Here is a 27,330-nt window from a genome sequence, read left to right on the forward strand (position 1 = left end):
CTACTGACCTTCTGATCGGCAACTAGGCTCTGTGGTCCTCCATGGTTAGTAGCCCCATATAAAGGCAGTCGCACTGAATGAGCACAGCAAAACCAAGGAGGGCCAGGCAGTCCTTCAGACAAAGGAAAAATAAGGAATCTCAGTCTCCAGTCAAAAGCATTCTGAGTGGGCCAGCAGTTCGTTCTTTTTCTTCTTTAAATTTTTATTTATCATTTTTGTTTATATACATTACATCAATTATTTAATCATAGTTTTAACAGTTTTAACATTTTCAGTTTCGACTCCCTTTCCCCTCTTTCTGAGGTTCCTTACATTTCTGTCCTTTCCTGCATACTCCAAATTGCCTTCACTTATTCTTTTTAATTGTCTATTCTCATCTATATCTCATCTATATTTTTAAAATGCAGGTTTTTATAATAATCCTGCCAATGTCTTGATCTGTTTACAGTTTGTAAATACTCAATAAACTACTTCCATTCCTTTCTAAAAAGTTTGTTGTCTTGATTTCTTATTCTTCCAGTAAATTTTGCCATTTCTGCATACTCCATTAGTTTCTATTTCCAATCTTCTTTCGCCAGGACCTCTTCATCCTTCCACTTTTGGGCAAATAACATTCTTGCAGCTGTAGTCACATACATAAATAAATTTCTATAACGTTTGGCTACTTCTAATCCTATAATTCCCAAGATAAATCCTTAAACTCTTTTAATTTAAACTCTTTTAATTTAAGTTCTCTACTCTCCTCTCTTAGCAAATTTCTATAAGTCGCCCAACTTTCCATCATATTTTTCTTTCTCACCACTATGGCTTCCAAAGGTGAAAGCCAAAGTGGTGTTTTATCTCCAATAAGTTTTTATATTTATCCCATATTCTATACATTTCCCCCCTAATTATATGGTTTGTGAAGGCTTTATGTACTTTTGCCTTTTCATACCACAAATAAGCATGCCAACCAAAAATACTATCATGACCTTCCAAATCTAAAATATGTGGATTCTTCAGTAGCAACCATTCCTTCAACCAGCACAGGCAAGATGCTTCATAATATAATCTCATATCCGGTAGGGAGAAACCTCCTCTTTCTTTTGTGTCTATCAGTATTTTATATTGTATTCTCAGGTTTTTCCCCTTGTCAGATATATTTAGAAATACCTTTTTGCCATTTGTTGAAGCAAACTGTCTTGCTAATCACCGGTATTGATTGAAACAAAAATAACATTCTTGGTAGTACGTTCATCTTTATGGTCGGCACTCTACCCAGCAACAAAAGTTTCATTCTATCCCATATTTGCAAATTTATTTTAATATCATCCCATGTTTTCAGGTAGTTATCTTTATACAGCTGTAATCTGTTATCCATTCACCTAAATACTTAACCTTTTTTTCAATCTTTAGAGCTGATATATTTTGTAATTTATTTTTACTCTCATCATTCATGTTTTTTACCAGGAGCTTGGTTTTATCTTTATTAATTTTAAGACTTGCTATGTCTCCATTTTCCCCTATCTCTTCTAATGCTTTTGGAATTAACTCTATTGGTTCTTCTACAGATATCACCACATTATCTGCAAATGCTTTTAATTTGTATTGTCTCTGTCCCACCCTTATTCCTTTAATTTCTTGATTCCATCTTATTCTTTGCACCAAAACTTCTAAAACTAATATAAACAATAAAGGTGACAGCTGACAACCTTGTTTAGTGCCTTAAGTTATCTTACAGTTCTCAGTCAATACGTTCTTTACTATCAATTTTTCTGATTGTTCTGTATACATTGCCTTAACTCCTTTTATAAAAGTTTCTCCACAGCTCATATATTCCAAAACTTTAAACAGGAGACATTATCAAATGCTTTCTCTGCATCTAAAAACATTAAGGCTGTTTGTTTTTTTGCATTTCTCACTTCTAAGTATTCTATTAGAACCATAGAGTGTCAAGAAGCGCTTCAGACAAAGGAGAAAGGAGGAATCTCAGTCTCCAGTCAAATGCATTCTGAGCGGGCCAGCAGTTCTTGCAATTAGGAGTGAAAGCATTTGCATACGAAGCCTTGATTAGCCTTTCACTCTGCCTTTGCTTTTAAATGTGCCATTACTCAATTGCTCTTCTCCCCTTGCCAGCATAACAGTGTTTTAATGAAGTGCATGGGATAGCCAGCCAAAATCGTACTCTCTCCACTCACACATCTCCTTCATCTTCCTGCTCCTGTAATCCATCCCCAAACCCCCATCTTTCTTTCAGCTTGACAACTATTTTCTCCCTTTTCATTGCTTCCAAAAGTGGCATCAACTTGTCATTGGGTTAGTTTTCTTCTTCTTTAAATGGTTGTCTTACAGGATACATTGGAAAAGCCAGCGAGTCTGGCGCTCTGGTTGCGCACAGCTTTTCTTAGACCAGGGCTAAGAAAAGAAACCTGTGGCCCTCCAGGTATTGGTGTTGGACTCCAACTCCCATCAGCCCCAGGAAGCACAGTGAGGGATGATGGGAGTTGTAGTCCAACAACAAATAGAGCACCACTGGTTCCCCATCCTTGAGTTAGACAACAAAACTGTCACTCTACACCTTCACAATGAGAACCTTTTCACATGTTCTGTAGGCTCTGTAACCCTCTGCACAGGTTTACAGGAAGCAACAGCCAATCCTGGTACTCAGATGGTACTCATCTGTATTGATACATATGTGCCATTCACACATTAAATCGCTAGGTGTACATCTAAGCAATATAATGTAGAATTGGCCCTCATCTCTACTTTGCAAGTTGGCTCATCTAGTCCAGTACAGTCTGCACTGACTGGTAGCAGCTCTCCAGGATGTCTTTATCAGCCCTATCTGGAGATGCCAAGGATTGCTCTTGGCACCTTCTGCATGCCAAGCATGGTTCCCCATTCATTTGAACGCACAGAAATAAATTATTATTTTTTTTTTTAAAAAAAGAATAAAATAAAAATAAAGAATAAACATATGCACAAATTCTTCCTGCATTTTCATTTCTTTTTTAGATGTAAGGTACTATATTTACTTTGCTTGAATTATTCTGGTTTTATGTAAGCCACTTTGTGTTGTGTGTGTAAAAAGGCTGAGCAAAAATTAACAAAACCAATGAAACATTCCACTTGGGGGACGATGTGGTATAGCTATTCTCTGTCTGGGTTGCAATCATTATACTCGCTTACCTGGTAGTAAGTAACTAAGTGAGGCTTACGCCTGCGTATGCATGTATGGGATTGCACCATTGTAAGCCCTCCCTTTTTGTCCTGCCCCCCCCCATTTTAAACACTTTCTGGCTTGCTACTGTTCATCTAACAAGAGAGAGGGAGAGGAATTGGGGTGGGAAGAGACTTTCTTTCATCTATCCTTGTTGAATGAAGACTACAGGAATAAAGGAAACGCTCCATTTATCAGGTCTGCAACTGTAGTGTGATGGCTTTAAGACATTGCTATTTCTAAGAATAGAAATGTTATTTGAGGCAGTGTCTCAAAACAATGGCTTATATCAAGAGGTTATAAATTGTAGTCCCCCAAAATGTCTCTGCCTTTTATCAGTTCAAGGTATGCCTATGAATGTTACGAGTTGTATTCATTTGCAAACATTTTCACTAAAAGTATCAGTTAATTTTAAAAATAGCAACTTTTAAAGTAAAGCTTTAAAATAAAGTTTAAAGCTTTGGACTCAGCTACATTGGCAAAGAAAAAATGCTTTATGTGCATTGTTTATGCATTCTAACACCGTGACACCAGGCGGCGCTGTGGAGTTCCATTTTTGTCAACCCGATTTCTCATGCACAGTTTGCAACACATTTAACTGAGATGCTTCTTTGATACATCTAGATCCAGCCTATATTAAGAATGCTCACTATTGAAAGGGAATAACTGGAACAAGAATGTGACATACTGCGGAATTCAAACTTTTGACCTCAGATTTAAATGAGAATGTTTTAAGACACTGCACTACAACCCCAGAACTGATAAACTGACCCCTCTAGTTTAGTTTTGGTTAGTTTAATATTTGATTAGTTTAATCTGTGTCACCTACCTTAAGCAAACTGGGGTCACCAACTTGGTGCCTATGAGCACTGTGGCTCCCAAAAAGGCATTCACTGGTGCCCCGGACAACTTCCCAAGACTCTGAGCTTTTGTTTAAAAAGAAGGAGCAAGTATCTCAGCCTGGATAGCTCAGTTGCTTACAGCATGATGCTGATAACACCAAGGTTGCAGGTTTGAATCCTGCATGGGGCGGCTGCCTTTTCCTGCATTTCAGGGGGTTGAACTCGATGATCCTCAGGATCCCTTCCAACACTGCAATTCTATGATTCTAGCTCTCATAGAAATGAAGTTATGGAGTAAGAAAGGCAGGTACCTTCTAAGCAATTTATGTGAAACGAATGTTCTGTGGCCACCTTGTATATTTTCCCTGGTACTGAGGAATGTTCCCTGTTGCTATTAGTAGCAGCACTACTATTTGTGTGTGATCAGTATTGTGTGATTTCCACAATCAGGACCAGCAAGACATAGCTGATGTCTGATGGTTGCGGGTGGTTGTTTCTTATTTTGTCTTATTCCTCACTCCCCATGACAGCCATTTTATGACTGGTGCCTGCAGCGCACTCTCAAAATTAAAAACGTGCCCATTGGTCCAAAAAGGTTGGCTACTTCCAGTTTAGTACATGCTCACATGTGAAGTGGAAATATTTATGGGGACTATGAGAGCCACATCTTGTAGCCACCATGTATGCTTTCATTGCAGTTTTAAAGTCTCCTCTGCAGTGCTATGTTGAAATGAAATTACTGCAGTTTAGGGTGGCTTTTGTAGACTGATTGGAAAAAATGAGAAGGGACAGCTGTGCTAGAGCTACCAGCCAAATAGGTAACTGTGAGAGCACTTTTCCGGAGCTATGCAATGCTTAAATGTTTTTTTTAAAAAATAAATAAACAGCAGCAGCTCTAGGGCATTGGCTTGTTGTAAATTACAGTGAACAGAACTTATTCTTACAGTCCAACATCTGTTGCCAGTGTCCAAACATTTCTGAAAGAGAGAGTCTGTTTCTTAACAATGCCGGTTGTGCAAGGTTTACCTAATTGACAGGGGGGTTGGGGTTTTTTGTTTTTTTTTACACTGGCAGCTTCAGCAAAGAGCACAAAGGTTTAAAAATGCATAGAAAAGCAAGTTACCTCTTTCATCCTCCCGGCTTCTCCCTGCTAGAAGAATGGAGGTCTATTGATGATCTAGCCAGCCCAGGGAAATGCGCCGTGTTGCCAACGTTGTATTTTGCCAGTTTGTTAGATGGGTAGAAGCCTTAGGTCTGCACTTTTGTCAGTCACAGAAGGTTTTCTGTGTGTGTGTGTGTGTGTGTGTGTGTGTGTATGTATGTGTCTGTGTATAGCAAATCCACTTACCCAATCAAAGAGCACTAAAGCACTTCTATTTCTTGCTGCAAATGCTCATCTTAGGGAAAAGTCAAGAAAATAATGACTTGGTCTCCGTGTTTGTTGAATGGAATAATGCTTGGTGACATCTTCAAGGCCTGGAGATACTTTATGGCATGATAAAACGTGTGCATAATTCATGCTCTGTATTGTGAGGCAGCAACACTTGTCGCCCTCTGAATAAATGCATATTTAAAGGCCTCCTTTCGCCCATAATTGCACACTGATAGTGCCAGCCAGATTCTTTTTTCCTAGAACTGAGAGCCAAGCCAATTTTCAACGGTTTGAAGCCTGAGTTGCAACCATGCTCCCATAGTTTAGAACCCGGGGGTGGGTGAGGGGCAGTGAGATTACCTGAGGGCAGTGCTACAAGGCAAGTGAAGAGACAGGGGGGCAGGGTGTAAATGACCTTTGAAAAAGCTGGTATCAACTCCACCAATTTTGTTGAATTGTTTGGGCTAAACAGTTTTAATTGAATTGCAAATAAATGTGCAATTTAGGGTCACTGTTTTGAATTTCATTGTGTTGTTATCTTTCTTAGTCGGTCGTGCAAACCACTATTCTGAATAATGAACGGCCTCCCTCGGGAGGTTGTGGACTCTCCTTCCTTGGATATTTTTAAAGCAGAGGTTGGGTGGCCATCTGTCACGGATGCTTTAGCTGAAATTCCTGCATTGCAGGGGGGTTGGACTAGGTGGGTCTCTGGGGTCCCTCCCAACTCTGCAGTTCTATGATTCTGTGAGTCAGGGCAGCTAACAAATGGACGGCAACTCACTTTCCCAACAAAAAGGAATGGTGTCAGAGCTGCCCGAGGTCCCAGCTCACAAAGGACCAACGCCAGTTCGTTGCTATTTACAAAGGTCTTTATTGAAGTTCAGTTTCGATTTCAAAGCCGCGGCGCGCAGCCCTACGTCTCAAACTCTAGACCGCTGAAGCTCCGTCTGAATCTCCTCCCCCCAGACACCAGTTTAAGACTCTAGCCTTGCTCCACCTCTTCCTTTGCTCCTTCCTCCTCTGGGTCCGCCTGTCCACTGAGGTTTTGCCCTTTCTGGACTCTTCTGACGCTGAGTCCCCTGATTCTTCCCCCTGCCTCCGGCGGGCTTTAGGAACTGGTTCCCCATCCTGGTTTCCTGCTGTCCCGCGCGCCTGTACATTTGAACTTGGCGCGCGCGCCCAGCCAGCAACCTTCCTCCTGACCGTTACACTGCTTCTGTCACTGCTTCCCCCTACGGGGAGGCTAGCTGGGTCTGACTTCCCCTCCGTTCCCTCACTCTCCGAATGTAGCGTGGCCAGCCCTGACTCCTCTTCTCTCCCTGCTGGAGGAGACGCTGGCCCTGATGCATGGGACTCTTCCCCCCCACTACGCTCTGGTGGGGAAGCTGGTCCTGATCTCCCGCTGCTGCTTTGGGAGTCCCCGCTGGCCTCTTGTTTCTGGTGCGTCCCCCCTGGGACCCCCCTTGCCCTGGCCATAGGCGCCCCCCTCTGGGAATCTTCTGATTCGCTGGAGAAGCTCATGGAATCTCTCGGTTCACTGTCATACTCCCCTACGCTTCCCTCAGATTCTTCCCCTTTGCTCTCCATTTCCTCTCTCCCCTGTGCCTCTGCTCCTGAGCCCCTGACAAATGGTATCACCAGAAAAGAGGACTCTGATTTGCATAAAACTCGCAGGAATGCATGTATTCCATCTCTATAGAGTATGTGCAGGGCATCTCAACATAGCGGAAGAGACAGTGGCAGGGCAGCTGGGTTGCCTGTTCTGTCTGCTGTCCAGGGGTTAAGTGCTGATGGGCAACTTCAAGGCTCCTGCTCTCTCTTCTTAAGGTTCTTTCTTTTTAAGCTCGACCTGGACTGGGCTGCCCTTTAAAAACGGAGTCCCTATGAAAAGAGGACTGCCCCCTGTAGAATAGGACACAAAGCCACCCTATCTGGCAATCAGTATTCCAAAGCAGGGACCAGCAACTTCTAGGGGGTCTGGGGGTGCATCAGCAAACTGGAGAAATTCTTGCGGGCATCACACACCGACATGCATACCCACAACCAAGGACTGGGAATACTTTGTAGGTGTGTGTGTTTGTATGTGTGTGTAAGGTTCAGTATCCCCCTCGTACCCTACCCTTCAAATTGCTTCCACACTCTTCTATAGGAGCTTGCCTTCTACCATTTAGGGCCGTTTCCCCACCCTAGTGTCCAGTTCTCCCCTTAATGTTGATGAAAAGCAAGTGGAGTATTCTATACAGGGGCGAGATATTTTCGTTCATGGCCAGCAGAGGGAGTGAAGTTAACACTTCCAGGGATGCTTGTAATGGATGAATAGCTCTATTATTGTTTATATGAGAAATTTTCATTTGGGTTTTAAAATCCCAATGTATTGACAGCTCCATCCCTCCTTCGGAACTGCACAGACAAAAATAGAAATAATGAAGGCTAACAATGCAAGCTGAGTTTTATGGATTTATGGATCCGTGCTTCCAGTGTGAGAAAACAGGTTGCATGTGAATTGTTGCTTTGAGGTCTCCTAGCAATGTCTTAATAGATAACAATTTATAAAAGTTTAGCAATACAATATGTCATAAATAAATGTGCTAATAAATAATACTTAACATCACTATAGTGATTTCAAAAGTTCAAAACACTCTACATGCATTGGCCAGTTGAAATCCTTACAACTGTCCTTTCAGGTAAATTGTTGTCCCCCATACACCTGATAGGCAGACTGAGGCTAGAGGAAAAGAGCTTGCTTAAGACTATCTAGTAGACTGTCTGGCAAAGGCAAGAGTAGAACTGGAGCTCTCGTGATTCACGTCTCAGTCTCTTAACTACCATGCTATACCAGTTTTACATGCCCTCCAACATTTCTCCAATGAAAATAGGGACGTCTCATTCCACAATGATAATTTTACTATTTATACCCCACACATCTTATTGAGTTCTGTTTTAAGATGCAGGTGGCACTGTGGTCTAAACCACTGAGCCTCTTGGGCTTGCCGATTGGAAGGTCGGCAGTTTGAATCCCCGCAATGGGGTGAGCTCCTGTTGCTCGGTCCCAGCTCCTGCCAACCTAGCAGTTTGAAAGCACACCAAAAAGTGCAAGTAGATAAATAGGTAAGGTAAACAGCGTTTCTGTGTGCTGCTCTGGTGCCAATGTTCCATTGCGCCAGAAGTGGCTTAGTCATGCTGGCCACATGACCCAGAAAAACTGGCTGCGGGCAAACGCCTGCTCCCTCGGCCTGTAAAGCGAGATGAGCGCCGCAACCCCAGAGTCATTCGCAACTGGACTTAACTATCAGGGGCACCTTTATCTTATAAAGCAGCAATAAATAATTTTGGAAGTAGAGTTTCCACAAATAGACTTGAAGAAGTTGCTTGACTGAGCCTGCTGGAGGTACAGTATCTGCTGAACAGGAAAAGATTCTCCCCTCTTACACAAACCCTTTTTATTCATTTATCTGCCCCTTTAGAAACAAACAAACAACCCCACAATACCCAGCAAAGCAACACACGTGTCCCAGTTAATAGAGCTGCTGGGTGCTTTTCGGAAAACCTGTAAATAAGTTGTCATGAAATCTGCCTTAAGAGTTACTGTAGTTTTATTGGTTGTCTTATAACCCTTTTGGTTTGGATGTTACATTTTCCTGTGCTGCACATGGGAGATGAAGTGAGGAAATGTTCCTGAGACTCTTACACAAAAGTCTGATGCAAGAAGCATTTGAATCTTGTATCGCAAACATAGACTCTCTGAGTGAGCAACACAGCTTAGTTTCTTTGCTTGCATCCTTCAGTTCTTCCTGCAGTGATTTCTTTCTTTCTTTCTTTCTCCCTCTCCCTTTTACACATTTGTGGTGTTATTCCTGGAGTAATAATGAGCTCCTTGTGGAATACTCTCCACGGAGGTGCCAGCCCAGCGCTGCACAGAGAAAATTCTCTGCCAATTTGCTTGCACTTCTTCATTTTTCAGACTCCAGTCGAGGCGAGGGTTTCTAGTCAGGAATATGGTGGTGCTAGAGTCAGTTCCGTTTCTGCACTAGGCAAAGGTGATATTTGGAGGAACTGAAATAATTTCAATTCTCATCTAAAGGCAAATCCATCAGAACTATACCTCTTTAAACAATAGGTGAACTGATATGCCTCTGAAATTTGCATTTTTACAGATGACCTTTGACGTTCTTTGGGTTGTGGTGCATGAGAGGGTCTTCACTATGATGACCTCTGGGTTGTGATATGCCCTCCCTGCTAAGTTGTGTCTCACCCCATCACTAGCTGCTCAAGATGCATATTTTTGCAGAGCATAACTCCATCTGCAGAGTTTCTGCTTGCTCTTTGATACAGTCTAAGTGATGAATTAGTGTTGACCTTGAATGTAACCCACCTTGAAACTGCATGGTGATGGGCCAACTATAAATCAGAGATAGGGCTCCTCAGTCCCAGAGTTCAAATGCAGCCCCCCAACCCTCTCCATCTGGCTCCCATGACTATTCTCAAGCCATGTCCCCATGCTACCCTCCTCAATTTTCCTGCTCCGAACCCTCCTCAATTGGTTTACTCCTGGCTGGAATATACCACTGAATTATGATCGTGCCTCTTTCTTGCCTGGATAGAGCATGAAGAGAGAGGAGCATGAAGTACGTAGGAACGTCTGACTTTTACTGTACCATGATAAGAGTCGCACCTGTGGCTCCACCCACTTTTTGTGGGGGCCCCGCCCCCCACTGGCATGTGGTGCTTGGGAGGTTGCACATGAGGGAATGTGGCTCTTGTGGGTGAAAAGGTTCCCCACTCCTGCAAATAACTGATGGGATTATGTATAACTGATCCTTTATATATGGATATGGTTTCTTAGAAAGATAAGAAGCTGCCTTATACTGAATCAGACCCTTTCTTCTTCTTCTTCTTCTTCTTCTTCTTCTTCTTCTTCTTCTTCTTCTTCTTCTTCTTCTTCTTCTTCTTCTTCTTCTTCTTCTTCTTCTTCTTCCTATCACTCATTGCCGAGTAAGATTGTCTTCCATGAACATGGTCTTAACTTTGAGTCGTTAAGTGACTGTGGAGGCCAATTCTGGATCCACACGTCCTTCCACAATGGGGACATAGGTTTCCGGGCGGGAGTTGATCACGGTCAGGGTTTTCCAAGCATGCCCTCCTCTTAGTGCGTTTCTCCCTTTCGTCCTGAGTTTGAGCGTCTTCAAAGCCCATGACACCTTTGGTAAAGGCTGTTCTCTAATTGGAGCGCTTTCAGGCCAGTGTTTTCCTTTTGTTGGTGTTTATACTACATTTTTAAAGATTTGCCTTGTTGACCACCAGCATTATGCTTTTTACAGTTTGGAATAGAGTAGTTACTTTGGAAGACGATAATCAGGCATACTCCCAAATGACCAGTCCAACCAAGTTGATGTTGAAGAATCATCGCTTTGACACTGGAGATCTTTGCTTCTTCCAGTACACTGGCATTATTTCGCATGTCTTCCCAGGTGTTGTGCCAAAATTTTCGTAGACACTGTTGCTCCATCTAGCTCAGTGCTGTCCACACTGACAAGCAACAGCTCTCCAAGGTTTGGGGCAGGCAATATTCTCAGCCCTACCTGGAGATGCCAGGGATTGAACCCAGAACCTCCTGCTGGCAAAGCAGATGTGCCACAACTGAGCTATGGCCTTCCTTGAATTGAAGCCTTCTGTAAGAATCCCTTACTGGTTAAGCACGTCACTCAGCACCTTTTAATGCATTACATTGGTTGGTGTACCCCTAAATATGTAAAGTGTTTATGTGGCAAGTGGATATTTGAAAATATTTGGTTTATACAGGTACATTCACCAGAGTTCTGGTAATTTCAGCAACTCCTTGCACTCGGGGCAAATAGGGGATTGGTGCTACATAATGTGTGAAACTGGGTCCGATGTGATGAGACGATTTTCAGGGTCAGACTTTGGCAGTCTTCTGTAATATGTCATCTTGCGCAAGGCCAATATTTGGTGCCCCCAAATGGATCTTCTTAATTATCACTCCTCTCAAATTTGCACCCCCTCGGCTTGATGTCATGTGCAGGAGAACGGACTGCACTGCACCAAATCCAGAGCTGCCATTTTCCACAAGAGAGAGAAAAGAGAGAGAGGATCTTTTGGAAGTTCATATGCAGCTTGTATGACATGTGATGCTTTTTGATGCAGAATAGAATATGGAACAAGATGTAGGGTTGTTGTTGTTGTTGCTGCTGCTGTTTTTACATTTGCAAATATGTGTTGATTTAAGTTTCAGGTGTGAAAATGCTCTTAAATCTAAGTTGCAATGCATAACAATGGCCTGGAAAGGTCATGCCTGTAGAATATAAGGCCTTTGGGGCGAGCCTCTTATTTTGTATTAATTATCACAATCGGGCAACATTTGTGTCAAGAATGATTATTAATGCTAATGTCCTCTTTTTGTTCTTTGCAGCACTTTTACAGTCAGTAATAGCTGGTGATTTTCTAAAAGTAAGTAAAAGAAGTTCTGATGCATCCTCACTGATATTCCCTATACCCCTTACATGGTTGTTATTATTACCATTCATTCATTTATTTATTTAATACAAGTTTTTATATCTCAAGGATGATCAACCAAAAAAGGGATTAAAAAATAACTAAAAATGTAAACATGGAGAAATAGAACAACCCCTGAAAGCCAAATAATCTATGAACAGGATTAAAATGGCTGGTGGGCTAGCTTACATTTGCATCTAAATATTTGGGAAATTAAACCAGGACATTAAGATGGGCACCAGGCAAGCCTCACTGGAGAGAAGAACTGGGGCACCATCGCCATAAAGCCTCACCTTAGATCAGCCTTTGTCAAACTGGCTTGGCCTGATGGGAGTTGTAGTCCAAAATATCAGGAGGGCGCCAGGTTGGCAAAGGCTGCCTTAGATGATGGGGGCACTAGCAGGAGGCCCTCTAGTCAAGATCTTCATACAGTAGTACCTCGGTTTTCGAGCGTCTCAGAAGCCAAACGTTTTGGTTTTCGAACGCCGAAAACCCAGAAGTAATTGCTTCCATTTTTGAATGCGCCTCGAAAGTTGAACAGCTTCCGCTGTGTGTTTTCCAATTTTTTTTCCCAATTGAACTTGCAGCCAGCCCTTTGTGCCTCAGTTTTTGAACATTTCGGAAGTTGAACGGTCTTCCAGAACGGATTATGTCCGAGAACCGAGGTATCACTGTATATGGGTGCTTTGACTCTAAGCTATGAAAGGTGAAAACAGCACTTTGAACTGGGCCCAGAAATGCATTGGGAGTGAGTGCAGTTAGAATAGTCCAGGCACAGTCTTTTCATAATAGCCATTCCCATTCTGCATTAACTTATCATTTCTGAACAGTCTTCAAATGCAGTCTCACATACAGCGCATTACAGTGGTCTAGCCTGGAGGTTATCCAAATGGGTACATATCTGAATACCAAATGCCAACTAGAACGACTTCTAGAACAAGAGATCTCATTGAGTGCAAGTATGTACTTAAGTATGTTTTAAGCGCCTTCCACAGTCATCTCAAGGCAATGTACAAAATGTAGCAAAAACAGCTAGAAAACAGTTTAAAACAAAACGGAAAAGATCAGCAGCTCAGAAAAAATAGCAAGTGGATAACCATGACAGAGACCTATTCATTCTGTTGGAAAAGCTTGTTGGAAGAAAAATGTCTCCTATCACATCTGGAAATCTTTCATGCCTCCGATGAAATAAAGTAATACCTACAAGGCCTTATCCTGCACAACACACCCACCCTCTAGTATACCGAGTTACTTTATAAGCTGAAGAATTACTATTAAATGCTAAACACTCACAACTTCCCCAAGAGACTAGTCTTAGCAATACTACAACATCCAAACACTCCTAAACACATAATTCCGTGTAGATGCATCTAAGTAACAGGCACCACAGTCTATCATCTTATGATTTGATGTATGGCCAGTCTAATAGTACATTAGTTTCTGCTCTCCTTTGCACTTCATTGCAATTTCAGTATTTGCTGTGAATGCAGTTCAGATATTAAGCAGGTTCCAGGAATGCCAAGCCTCTCCAATATCTCTCCTGTTGGAGTAGAAAGGGGAGGGTTTCCCCCCCTCCCCATCTCCTGTCATTATGCTGCTTATGTCTGTCATTGCATCACCTGTTTTTCAATAACTAAGGCACATTTCAGAGGTTACATTTTTTCTGATCAAGGGATCACTGCCAAAAATGTCATTATGCTGTGTTATTGATTCTCTTACATTTATATCCCACCTTTTGGCCGTCATGGAACAGAAAGTGATGCTCCTAAACAGACCCAAATCTGCTTAGCTTGGATATTTTATGTGCTTTCTGACCACAGACTAGGATTTTTATTCGTCCACACAAGAATTTGAGGTGGGCTGTGCCATGAGAAGTTCTTGCTTTTGGATAATTGCAATCCATGAATTGGAGCTGGCTCAGTGCTTAAAAATGTTCTCTTTGTGAAGCTTGTGAAATGAGACACATTTTTGTGAAGAACGTAATATAAGAATCAAATCCTGCATCCTGTTCTCACAGTGGCCAAGGAGATACCTATGGAAGGCTCACAAGCAGGACGAAATATAGACCTACCAGGCCTCTCTAAGCAGCTCCCAGGACCCTCTCCACCCCACATTTCTCACAAGCCCATCTCCATGCCCTCCTCAATTGCTCCTATCTGCCTGGTATGCGTGCAACTCACTCGTCACTGTGACAGCTAATGTGTGCAGCAGTTTTCTATTACCATCACATGCAAACCAGTTCTCAGGACTTTCACTGGCCTAGGGAGGATGGGCTCTTACGCTGAAGGTTATTGGGGCTTCATCTGATTGTTGGCTTATTCAGAGAGCCCTGTGCTGTGTGTTGAACCCCTGACAATCAGCTGATGGGCAGAGCTTCAAAGTTCATTACAAAAGCTTTTGCAGGTGCTACCCATCAGGTGATCTGTGGTGCCTGCAAACCCCTTTTCAGCACAGCTGGAACTTTACCTGCTCCATACCAGACATCATATATGATCCCTGGTGCAGGACAGGTGAGTGGTGGCTTGTTCAAAATGGCCTGGTAGACTAAATGGAGAGACATGGTGGGACCAAATAGGCCAACGGGCCAGAGGTTCCTCACCTCAGTTACAAACAAATTTAACACAAAGCTAATAGGCCATTGTCCAACCTATTTTACATTACAGTGTAAGGCGTTCATGAAATGCTATTAAAGATACTTGCTTATTTCTCCATTGCTCAGAACTGAATCTGGAAGCCCAGCAAACATTTGCCTAACAGCTATTTCTGTTTTAGCAATGCAATTTGTTTTACGCCACGTCTGCAAAAGGAAACCACAACATCGCATTATTTAGACTTTTCTCTATGCATTTATCTTCCAGTTCATAGACTGCTGCAAAAAAGGAGCTAATCTGTTAATCCAGGGACCTGACCACTGTTCCTTGCTTCACCACGCAGCCAAGACTGGGCATGGCGAGATTGTGAAGTACATCCTAGACCACGGTGAGTGAGGGGGTGGGTGCCAAGCTCTTCGCATTCAAGGGGCCTTATTGGCTCTGATCAACTACCTGGTTGGAAGGCACAGGTGTAAAAAATCACTCTGTCTAGCCCTTCCACTGGCAAAGTGCACAGACAATAGCTTTTCAGATGCTTGGTAGTGGTATTGGTGAACCATTATTGCCAGTGATGCAAACATGTGTTGGTTTGTGTCTCACCACAAACCTTATTTGTTCAATAACATGATGAACTAACACGGCACTGAGAAAGAGTGTCACTGATGTTGCCTGCAGGCCTGGGACACTGGAAGGAGAGCAATCAGCACAATCTTACTCTCACTTCATGCAACTGATGCATGAATAGGGATAAAGTCTCTGGCCAACTGGTTTCGTATGATCCCTTTGGAAAGGCTGAAGCATATTGGCACTTCTTCAGTAGACAGCCATACATTTGGATGTGGTGCTTTGATGACCTTAGCAGCAGATGTATTTCAACCATTTGAAGGTAGTGGCCTCAGTACACATCTCTGAAGAACGTGGGATGAGTGACCAGAGCTTCAAGGGGGAAAAATAATAGAGGATGGGGAGGTTGCATTTATCTTCTATTAGTGAGGTGCTCAATGGCATCTGCTTGGACTTCCTTTCCAATGAATTTTTTTAAGGAAAACTCTGGGCTCACTTGCAGCAGTTCAGGGCTCTTTGCAGCCTGGGAGATGCTTTTTGACAACAACATACAAAGTAGCATGTTGATAAACACAGACCTGGGATCCTTCCCTTGCTCAGTTTCTCTTGCAAGTTGCTAGATGACCGGGGAACCATATGAATCTCCTCAGTTTGGTTTGGGTATTGAGGTTCCTCCAGATCAAACACACAGGCCTCATTATTAGTGCAGCCACATAAGCAGAATCAATTGTATGGTTCTCCGCCACCTGCCAGGTCCCACCCAGGGGATTGCATATTCACACATGACATAGATGGATGGGATATCGCCATGGAGAAATGCATCTCCCATAGCTTGGAGTGCATGTGAAGAGGGTCTGAGTAACTGCATTATTCTTGGTTGGAAGACAGAGGCTTAATGTTGTCTGTGTTAAGAAAGAGGGTTGATTGGGAAGGAGGGGATTGCATTTATGGGTGCCATGTTGTTTGGAAATCTGGCTGAAATGGGAACCTCTTTTGTCTCCTTGTAAGGGGGCAGATGCCTGATTTTCCACATCTTCGCCCCACCTTCTTGGCCCAAATACACACAGCACCATAGGGATTTTGATGTGCTTTGCTTCCTGGGAAACCACCAGTGTGTGTGTGTTTGTGTGTGTGGTGCAGCTAAAGCCAGGATAAAGGGGAAAGAATTATGAATTTGAGACGGGCTGACAATTGGAGCTGTTAAGGACAGACAGTGGTCCCCACAGGGCACCCTCCTGTTGCTTTCCCCTTCTGAGCTCTTTTCAGCTGAGATTCCCCTCGCCATTCTTCCTTTAATTCCCTGATCCTTTTCTTCACTTCTCCACCTCCCTGCACATTTCTCTCTTTCTCTTTCCCCGTTTTGTTTTTATTTCCCCATCCCTCCCTGCTGTTTTCCTTGATAGAAATCTCACTCATGCATTTCCCTTCCGGATTTCCATTGGGTTAGTTGGCACTCCCTTTCTCCTTGCCTTCCCGCCCCGCTTCCCCCCCCCTTTCCTTTGCTCCTTGTCCCTGGGTAAAAGCAGCCAGCTCCCTGCTGTGGCAGGATGACAGTGCCACTAGCTTTCTCCAGTGCCAGCCTTCCCCACATCTGTGTGGCTTTTGTCCTGAGCCAGAGGAGGATTTGGAATGGTCATCTGGCAGCAAAGGGGAGATTGATATATATAAGAAAGCGAGGTCCAGAAAAGGGGAGGAATCAGAGGGGGGCATGAGATGGTTGCTGGAGAGGCAGGCATTTGAGAAAAAAGGCTGAAATCCCATGCACATTTAGGTTGTATGCACGCTATACATTTTAAGCACCCCCTCACCCCAAAGAATCCTGGGAACTGTGGTTAGCTAATCATGCTGGGAGTTATAGCTCTGTCAGAGATAAACTACAGTCAGGGCTGTGTGTGTGTGCTTCAAACCTCCTTTAAATATATCACATTTATGCATCCGTACTTGGGATATAGCTGTCAACTTTTCTCTTTTCTTGCGAGGAATCTTATTCGGAATAAGGGAATTTCCCTTAAAAGAAGGGAAACGTTGACAGCTATGACTTGGGAGTGAGCTCCATTTAACTCAGTGGACTTTACTACTGAATAATGTCCCCTGGATCAACTAATTAACTCTCCTCTCCATTTGATTTCCTCCCCTTGACCCACCATATTGTATCTTTATCTTTCGTTGGCAAACCCCTAGGTGGGTTGTTGTTTTCTTTCTCTGTTTCAACTTTCTCTTTGGTGCTTAATTTTAGACACTTTATAAATGACAGCGACAAAACAAGAAACAATCATACTAAAGAATAAACAAGTAAAGGACACTGGGCTAAAAATCAAGGCTGACGCCCTGTCCCTAAGCTCCATCCTCTCAAAATGTATACATTTGTCTTCTTCACCTTAAAGACATGCTAAATTTCTCCCAGATTCAAAATTAGAATTTTATCAATGGTGGTTGGTAACTGAAGGTGAATGAAACACTGCCCCACTGACCTCAGTCTGCCCTCAGCCTCTCCCCACCTGCCTGCCTTCATACCTACAACCACTTTAAAGGGTGACATTAACCATCATCTGCCTTCTCCTTAGTCTTAGTGTTGCTCTTGTAGAACTCGGCAGGAAGAGGAAGGGTGCAAACTAGCATTAGCTGGCCCTACCTGCCACTGGCTCTGGCTTGATCTACTGTTTGTCTGCCTCCCACCCTACCAGCCTCAATAGGCACCAAACACCAATGAATTTTAACACTCTGCATTGTATTTCCTTGTACTGGGAGTGGCCGCCGAGACCACATAACACAGGTCTTGAAAGACCTACATTGGCTCCCAGCACGTTTCTGGGCACAATTCAAAGTCTTGGTGCTCACCTTTAAAGCCTCGGCCCAGTATACCCGAAGGAGCATCTCCAAACCCATTGTTCAGCCCAGACACTGAGGTCCAGCTCTGAGGGCCTTCTGGTGGTTCCCTCCCTGCAAGAAGTGAGATTACAGGGAACCAGTCAGAGGGTCTTCTTGGTAGTGGAATGCCTTCTTGTGGAATGCCTTCCCATCAGATGTCAAGGAAATAAACAACTATCTGACTTTTAGAAGACATCTGAAAGCAGCCCTGTTTAGTGAAGTTTTTAATGTTTGATCTTTTATCATGTTTTTAATATTCTGTTGGGGGCCACCCAGAATGACTGGAGAAACCCAACCAGATGGGTGGGGTATGATAAATTTATTATTATTATTATTATTATTATTATTATTATTATTATTATTATTATTATTATTATTATTATTATTATTAATTTCCACTTAGTGTATTGATGTGTGCCACCTAAAGGGGAAGGAAGTGAAAATCCTCAGCATGCCCCTGAGTTGGAATCCATTTTGTGTTGATGAACTTGAGGATTGCCATGTGATTTACCTTGTTTCCTTTGACAGGTCCTTCCGAGTTAGTGGATATGACAGACAGTGAAACGTAAGTCCTGACCACTTGGCTCTTCTATTTCATTGGTTTCATTCCAACTCACTTTTAGGAGTGTGCATTGGTCTCCTTTTTTTTTTTAACCAAGCACCTCTTAAAATAATCCAAAAAGCAGTGACTTCCTGCTGTTTCTTTCCAGTTGCATAATAATGTCTTTCCTAAACTGCAAAGCATATGTAGATAAAGGGGCAAGCTTCACATTGATGGATGCAGATCTTTTTCGCTAGCTTCCTCTAACTTCCCTCTTGTACTGTGAATTCCGGTGGTTAATGCATAGAAAACAGAGTAGACACTGAAAAGATAGATCTACTATTCCCCTCTCTTTTGTATTATATACTGAAATGGAGATTCTAATCTAGGTCAAACAAGCCAGTGTGGTGTAATGGTTAGAGTGTTGGAATAGTAACTGGTAAACCAGGGTCCAAACCTCCACTCAGCCATGAAGCGCACTGGGTGAGCTTGGGCCAACCACTGTCTCTCAGTCTAACCTACCTCACAGGGTTGCTATGGGGATACAAATGGGGAGGGGAAAGCAATGTACACCACCTTGTGCTCCTTGGAGGCGAAAGGCAGTACAGTGGTACCTTGGTTTACGAACTTAATCCGTTCCAGAAGTCCATTCTTAATCCGAAACCGTTCTTAAACCAAGGCTCGCTTTCCCTAATGAGGCTTCCCACCATTCGGATTCTGTTCTTAGACCAAGGTAAAGTTCGCAAACCGGGACACTACTTCTGATTTTCTGAGTTTGTAAACCGAATAGTTCGTCAACAGGGCTGTTCTTAAACCGAGGTACCACTGTATATAAAATGTAATAAATAAATGAAATCAGTGTGGTGCCCTTCAGATGTTACAGACACCATTCTCTCCACCCCTGTTCATTGGCCATCTTGGCTGGGGTTGATGGGAGTTGGAGTTCACAACCTCTGGAGGGCACCCTGTTGACTTCCCCTGTTAATCCATAACAGTCATTGGTCCCCATATGTAGATGAAAGCCAAATGATGCAACAACCTTGCTGAAGTAAAGAAAGTATGTCTATGGTCACAGCCTAGATGGGAGGTTGCCCAGGAACCCTGCATATGCTGTCTTGAGTTCTGTGGAAGAAATTGGGGGGGGGGTGAAAACAGAAAAGGAGACAGAAGCCAGGGAGTAGAAGTTACTCCAGATTAATCAATGCAGCTATGAATTTGTGTATGTGACATTAGTCATATCTTAATTCTCCCACCCCCCAGTGTTTTCCACTAACATTATCCTCGTCATTTTAGTAGAAATGTTCTGGAAATAATATCTGGTTTCTCCTCACTGCACCCATTGTCTGAAGAAAAGAAAAGGATATAATATAGTTTTGTGTGTGTTTGTTTTATAGAGCTAGCATTGAAGTTAAGTGAAAATTTGTCTCAGAATATGCTTTGATGAAACGTGAATTTGAAAAATGGAAAAAGCATTGTTGGTGTTGGGTTTTTACCTCTGGTGTTATGCTGTGACTATCAAAATCCCTGCATTTGCATCTTCTTATCTGAAAGTTGATGCATTATATTCTGAACCTGTTTGTATCTGATACGAAATCCATTCAGCTGCCTATTGCAGAATCCAGTTTATGAAACATCAAATAGCCCATTCCCAAGAAGTTAATCGCACCCTTGTAAAACTCACCAGAAATTCTGGGAGCCAAGAATCCTGTTCTGAAACATCTTCTTAAGTGCCATCAGTCATCCCTCCTATTAAACACAAAGTGCTTAGCTCGAATGTGGTACTAGATTAATTAATGCCCTCTGGTGTCTTTTTGATGGCTGCTGTAACAGCCTAGGAAGAAAAGAAAAGGAAGAGTAGGAGAAAAAGCATTCCCAAGAACTCTAGAGCTCCAGTGCTTCCAAGCAATGCAAAGATAGCTAATAGACTTTGGTTCTGCTTAGCTTATGCCAGCATCTCTCTGCCTTTGAAAAGGAAAGGCACAATTTATTCCCTTCTGTACCTGCAAAGGTTCCAATATGGGGACTCAAATAACCTGTCCATTAGACAGCCTATGAGAATTACAATTTTGCATTTGCAGGCGCTGCTAAAGCCTTTGATTCAAGTCCAAGCAGAGACATGGCCTTGAAGTTGCCTTTTGATATTAATTTAAATTGGAGCACCGAGGTTTCGACATAATGCATATCTTTTTTTCCAGGATGGTGTGAAAGGAGTGCTCGAGTTGGAGTGTGTCACTCAGTCCCCAAAGGCAAAGAACTGTGTGATATAAATGATTCCAGATTTAAAGTGTTTTTCAAAAAAAATAAAAATTAAAGAGTATAACCCCCAGGCAGAAGCCAAACAGACTGGCCAGAGGATGTGGGGGGAGAGGGGTAACTCAGAGGCAGGGAAGGGGGAAGCTCACTACTGTTAGGGAATTCAATGAACAGGGGGGGGGGCATTCTTGTAGCTGGTTCAAACTGGAGCTTTAGTCTGGACAGCAACTTAGCATTCAGTACATTGCTTTAAGCATGCAAATAATAATAATAAAAATAAATCCATGAACACAATTGACAGAGATCAAGACTTAAAAAAGTGTCTGTGTCAGCAGTACTTATAAGGGTGCCCTGGTAAAAGTGATTAATTGCAAAAAAAGAGTGTTTCTTATTGATAGTTTTCTCTGTTGTACACACACAGGGGTGAGACGGCACTGCACAAGGCAGCCTGCCAGCGCCACCGTGGCATCTGCCAGCTATTGGTGGAGGCAGGAGCGTCATTGAGGAAAACGGATTCCAAGGTAACCAAACCAAACAAACCCATTTCAACAATGCTGTGGACAAGTGAAACCAACATGTATCCACCTCAGCCAAAGAAACGGCAAAAGCGTATTTGGGAAGTGCCAAGTGAACATTTTATTTATTTATCTATTCATTCATTTACAAACTGTTTCAGGAAAGGCCCTCACAGACATTCATTATAATTAATTTACTTCCAAGTAAGTACGATTGAGACTACGGTCTCTTAGCAAATCAGTTTCTTTACACGGACTATCGTTGTTTTAAACCAAGTGCACACCTTTGTGACCAATCAAACCAAAGACATCTGGTGGGTTGCTCTGTGGGATGACTCATCTACCCACCTGCCTGCCCACCATTACAAAAAAACAACAACAATGGGGCTGTCAATAGGGCTACACAGGATACTATTCTAATTTCAGTTATTCACATCAGAGGGTAACGCATTTGTTGTAGCCAAACAAACCAAGCATCTGTTTGGTTTGATGCTGCTCAGTGTTGTGTTGTTCCCCAGGCTATTTCTAAGCCCCTCTTCTCTTTGTTTGTCTGTGTGTCTCTCTCTCATTGTAGGGTAGGACACCTCGAGACAGGGCGCAGAAGGCTGGGGACCCAGATCTAGCTTCGTATTTGGAGAGTCATCAGAACCACCAAGTGGTTCCCCACGAGGACCTAGAGACTGCAGTGTGATATCTGTGGTGTGTGTGTGAGAGAAAACCCTAGGAGATCATGAGGCTGCGCCTGAGACGTTCTTGGGTGTCATGTGAGGAAGGAGCTAATGGAATCCATGCATCTCTCGCTCTCATGCAAAATATCTGAGAAGATGCCACCAATTTCTAAGGGCTACGGAGACTTGCCACGGAACTCTCATGTTCCTAGACGTTAGCCTGCGGGGTAGTAGAAGGAGACTCAAAGGTCTGTGGAATCCATGGGCCAAGGAAACTTACTATTACTGCTCTCAGCAAGTAGCATGAACATCTCCTGTGTTCCTCTGTAGAAATTACTTGGAAAAAGAAGAAGGAAGGAAGGAAGGAAGAGTGCAGGGGAAGAAACAAAGTAACACAGATATCCATAATCCCACCAAACATTTTCCAACTATGACTCCTTGCCATGAACCTTTTGAATTTCCTTATGTTGACCCAACATTTTTCCTTCTTCACGCTTGCTTTCCACATTCCTTCCCCTTCAGTTTCCACAGTTGCACCTCAGTAAAGTGGTGTTTGCTTATCGGTGTGCTAAATCTTCATGGCTGCTCGGGAGGAAGGCAACGCTTTGAGGTGAGCCCTGGGTTTCCTTGGCAAGGCTGCACCTCTGAATAATAAGTTCTCACCTCATTGTCCTTCAGAGATTGCATTGCCAGATCGTTGCCATATTGAATACGCACCAGAGCTGTTTCAGAACCCATCACAAAATGTATTATGAATTTGAGAGTGCACAAAGGCTACAATGTCATGGTGGACCTGACAGAACTAGGTCAGGTTGTAGACTTATCTCAAAGAGTATGCTACTCTTACTCAAATTCCTTTGGCATCCTGCAAAATTTCCCAGATGTTTGGTTTCAGGAGGAACCTCCACAAATTTGCTTCAGAGCTTGTTTTTGGCAAAATCTGATCACAACCCGAGAAACTGTGCTCATCATAGTCACTTTGGGGGCCATTCTAGTAAGACATCTCAGCTCCCTCTTTGCTGACCACAACAAGCTGGCCATGCTTTGTCCTGAATCTTGTCTGGAATTAGCCACATTTGGGTACTTGAGAAAACATTTTTAGGCTGCAAGAGATCAGAGAAAAATAAATAGCCATGCAGAGTATTTGATTAATGAACTTCAGCTTTTGCTTTTAATGACTACTTGAAACTAAACTGAAAACATTTGCTGTCAAAACTTGGCTTGCTAGCAACAAGAAAGGGATGAAAGTCACATAAATCTCTCTCTCACTTTCTCTCTCTCTTGTTCTCTTTTTCTCACTCACTCACGCTCTCACACAAAACATACATATATTGACAGTGCAGTGTTAAGTGTGTTTGCTGAAGTCTCTCCTAATTCAGTAGGGAAGTGTGTTAATGACTGCAGCCTAAAATTTCCTTATGGTGGAGAATATCAACTGCTGTATGCATTCAGACATACAGAAGTAAAAAACAACAACGTTCCCAATAATTATGGGACAAGTGGTATGCAGTTGCTTTGCCTCTGCTGCTTTCTCTAAGGTAAGAACTTTGTGATGAGGCCTGAAATGATGCCCTCATGCTATATTTCCTGTCTCTAGGATATTACCATAATAATAAACCCAACAGCTGCCTTGCCCTGTTTTTACATGAAGCATATGGTATTAATTGCCACAGAAGCAGAACATTTCAGCCTGATTTCCCCCCCCTCCCCGGCCAATTCTGATCAGAAAAAAGCAAAGCCCAACCCTAGGATAAATTTGGGATGATCTTGCTGCTGGGAATAATAGTTGTATCTCTTGAAGTGTGACTGCCCATAAATCCTCTCACAATTGCACTGAACAAAATTATGTTGTGAACCACCTTGAGATCTGCGGATCGAGGGGAGACACAGAAATAATAATAATAACAACAAAAATACCCACCAGATTATTTTACTCCAGCATTGGACCCACTCCCATTTCAGAGTCATTCCCCAAGGCTTGGGTTGACATAATCCCAGTGCAGATGAACCTATTGTCCACAAAACCTTGGGGCAGACACCAGCTGCGCTGCGCTCCCTGGATCTTTCTGATCTTTTCTCTTATGGGGGTCTTACAAAGAACTGTCCCCATGTATTTATGTGGCCATTCTAGCTTCTGTCCCAAATGGAAGAATGAAGACTGGGCAGAACACCATAGTATTCTTAATGTGGTTTGCTTGCCATAGCACCAATTGTATTGGCGCGATGCTGTATATACTCAGTATTTGACAGTAAACTCTCTGATGCAGTTACAACAAATGAAGCAAGACAGCAAGGGGGTTTGCTTAATTTAGCAAGTGTAAGATGGTAGCAAGAGGCTCCATTGGTACGAGGTACTCCCCATGAGCCATTAAAGCTATGTGCTTCTGTAGGATATCAAGGTGGAGTTAACGAAAAATATCTTAGGGCTGCTGTAGCTCATAGGGGGTTGGCTTTCAATTCCATTGTGGTTTTGATTTCCCATAGCCAGACTCCAGCTTGATCTCAGCCTCTCTCAGTTCAGCCTGTGCATCCAATTCAGAACAGGATTATCATTTGCCCCCCACCCCACCCTTCCACTACAGATAGAAAAGGATGTTAGTGTCAGAATGGTAGCATTGTTCTTCCTTTGCAAAGGCCACCTTCCTCCTCCGGGAGACCCACACCCACCCACTGGGAGCTCAGTCAGGGGCAGTCACTGTGTAGCGGAAACAACATCCAGCATGGGAGCTGGATCAGAAATTGGCATTTAGTCGTGCCTTTTAATATTCAAGGTGTCCGGAGGCACTTTGCAAAAGCAACATGTCAGCAACTGGCAGCCAGCATATCAACTGTGAGCTAGATAGAACTGCTATTATGTTCCTGAAATAGCTTAAAAGCAGCCAAGGGTGTTTGCATCTCTCTTTTCCCTCCAAGGAGGAGAGAGGTTAGGGCTGAGATTCTATTGTGTTTATTTCAGCAGAGCCACAGCCTGTAAGGAACCCCACTATCCAGCAGTATTGTAGTCAGGTCTTGTTCCACAGAAGAATGATGGAACACAGCATTAGGCAAACACAGTTTATGGTTAAGAAGCAACATGCCTGTACAACCACACTGGGAGCTAGAGGACCGTGGCGACTGCCTTTCTGGTAAGAGAATTTTACCCTAACCCCTTCCCAATGAATGGAAATGTGGTGGGGAGCATGGATCTTATGAAAATGAGCTGTGTGGCATCTTCAGGACTATTTATTGTTTAGGATATTTGTTGATCCCTCTTCCTCCAAAGTTAACTCGGAGTGATGTATATCAAACATATCAACATCATAACACAAGCAACAGTAAAAAGAAAGATGGACAACTCATTAAAACACTGATTCAGATATTTCTGCTGAATATCAATCTATTGAACAATGAGATCAGAGCAACATGTATGGTCTGATTTATCCCTATTAAGGCTCTCAACAACCCATGCACACGACCTAAAGTCTTCCAGTTAGTTTTGGGGCAGTGGAGGATCTTAAGGTCTCATTTTTCCGTGGCTCTGTGTGATGCCAAAATTTGGTGTCTCCCGCACTCCATTCAAAATAATAGTTGCAGCATCTCCTGTGGCGCCCCTGAGACTCCTCACCCAGTATGACCCAACTGGTCATGCTCCCCTAAATCCATCTCTTTTTGGGGCTAAGCAGGGATTGGAAACCAATCTGCCTGGTTTGAGTTAAGGAGTGTGCTCTGTTCACTTCATCACACTGGCTTTCTCACTTGGCTGTCCGTTTTCTCCTCCAGTCTGTACTTCACTGCCCTGGTGTGTCCATGCAAGTTTTTGATAGCGCTTGGATTTACTGGCTGAGCACATCCGATCTCTACTCCGAATCCAGCAGAGCATGTGACACAAGCCATATGGTGAAATGTTGGGCAGAAAGCTTTAAAAAGCTCATTTTTATTCCAGTGCAGCCACCTGAACATCTGGCATAGTGCTAAAGCACTGAACCGGCAGTGTGTGATACTGCTTCAAGTCATGGATGCATGCCCACTAGTCATGCCCATGTCTGTGTTGCAAAAGGAGCAAGATATATGTATGCAGTCCAAGGAAAACATGACACACTGAGTCAGTCGGAGATTTTCCGCACACCTGCATCTTCTTAAAGGTGTACTCTCCTTCCACAAGATTTTATTTTAAACTCCGAAGCTTAATATACAGTGGGATAAAATTCTTTGAGAAGCACTGCAGAGGAAGATAAGGCCAGTCTCAGATGTCAGCAGGAACAGAAAGGTCCATCTTCTGGTCCAGAGAACAGTCAGCAGCCAGTTGCATAGATGTATCTCTCTCCTCTGATAATGGTGGTCAAATGGTGGTGATTTTCTAGATGCTATTGGACCACACCTCCATTCATCCCTAACTATTAATAATAATAATAATAATAATAATAATAATAATAATAATAATTTATTATTTATACCCCACCCATCTGGCTGGGTTTCCCCAGCCACTCTGGCCGGCTTTCAACTGAATATTAAAAACAATACAGCGTCAGACATTAAAAACTTCCCTAAACAGGGCCGCCTTCAGTTGTCTTTTAAAAGCAAAACATATTTTTCGCTCCATAAGACGCACCTGACCATAAGATGCACATAGTTTTTAGAGGGGGAATGCAAGAAAAAAATATTTTTAAAGGGAGCGCTGAGCAGAGCCTGTATGCATCCCAGGCTCTGCTCAGCGCTTCCTTTCACAAGCTGCGTGGAGCGTGTGTGCGGCGCTTGCAGGCTTTTCCTCAGGAGGGAGAAGGGCAGCCCGTCACTTCCCCCACCTCCCGCAAAGCCAGCAAGAGCCACGCGCTCTTTAAAGAGTGCACGGCTCTTGGGGGATTTTCCCTGAGGAGGGAGAAGGGACTGACTTGGGGGCTTTTCCCGCCTGCCTCCCGCCTGCATTCGCTCCATAAGATGCACACACATTTCCCCTTACTTTTTAGGAGGGAAAAAGTGTGTCTTATGGAGCGAAAAATACTGTAGTTGTTTATTGCCTTGACATCTGCTGGGAGGGCATTCCACAGGACAGGCACCATTACCAAGAAGGCCCTCTGCCTGGTTCCCTGTAACCTCACTTCTTGCAGTGAGGGAATCGCCAGAAGACCCTCGGCGCTGGACCTTTCCAGATGTCTCATGGTCAGTTCACTAGAACACTGGGCAGGTGGCAGGATTGTGCGTGTAAGTGAAGAAGGTTTGTTTATGGCAAACAGGTTTCATGACATAGCTCAGTTGACTTTGGTCATTTGCTAGGGGACTATCCAATCTTCCCATAAGAGAACTGTACAAGTGCATCACTTGACCATGGTAGGATCTTCACATGACCTGCTCAGCACACACAGAATGCAGTCTTACCCAGAAAGAGATACCCAAGGAGATATCCATTTGTTTGAGCTTGCCCTTCCCTTTG

The 27,330-nt window shown here is 43.2% G+C and overlaps 1 protein-coding gene across 7 annotated transcripts in view; it reads left to right on the top strand.

Moving 5' to 3' along the window:
* The window catches only part of DGKI (diacylglycerol kinase iota), a 248,809-nt gene extending 226,324 nt beyond the window's left edge, over positions 1-22,485 (top strand). For all 7 annotated transcript variants that reach the window (XM_081926845.1, XM_081926849.1, XM_081926846.1 and 4 more), the window contains 5 exons: positions 11,841-11,878; positions 14,782-14,902; positions 18,475-18,511; positions 21,162-21,261; positions 21,830-22,485. In XM_081926845.1, coding sequence (XP_081782971.1) covers positions 11,841-11,878; positions 14,782-14,902; positions 18,475-18,511; positions 21,162-21,261; positions 21,830-21,946 — 413 coding nt within the window. In that variant the 3' untranslated portion in view covers positions 21,947-22,485. The remainder of the gene's footprint in view (positions 1-11,840; positions 11,879-14,781; positions 14,903-18,474; positions 18,512-21,161; positions 21,262-21,829) is intronic.
* The last annotated feature ends 4,845 nt before the right edge of the window (positions 22,486-27,330 follow it).

Source organism: Podarcis melisellensis (genome assembly GCF_964234715.1).
Source record: "Podarcis melisellensis genome assembly, chromosome: 10".
Classification (NCBI taxonomy): Eukaryota; Metazoa; Chordata; class Lepidosauria; order Squamata; family Lacertidae; genus Podarcis; species Podarcis melisellensis.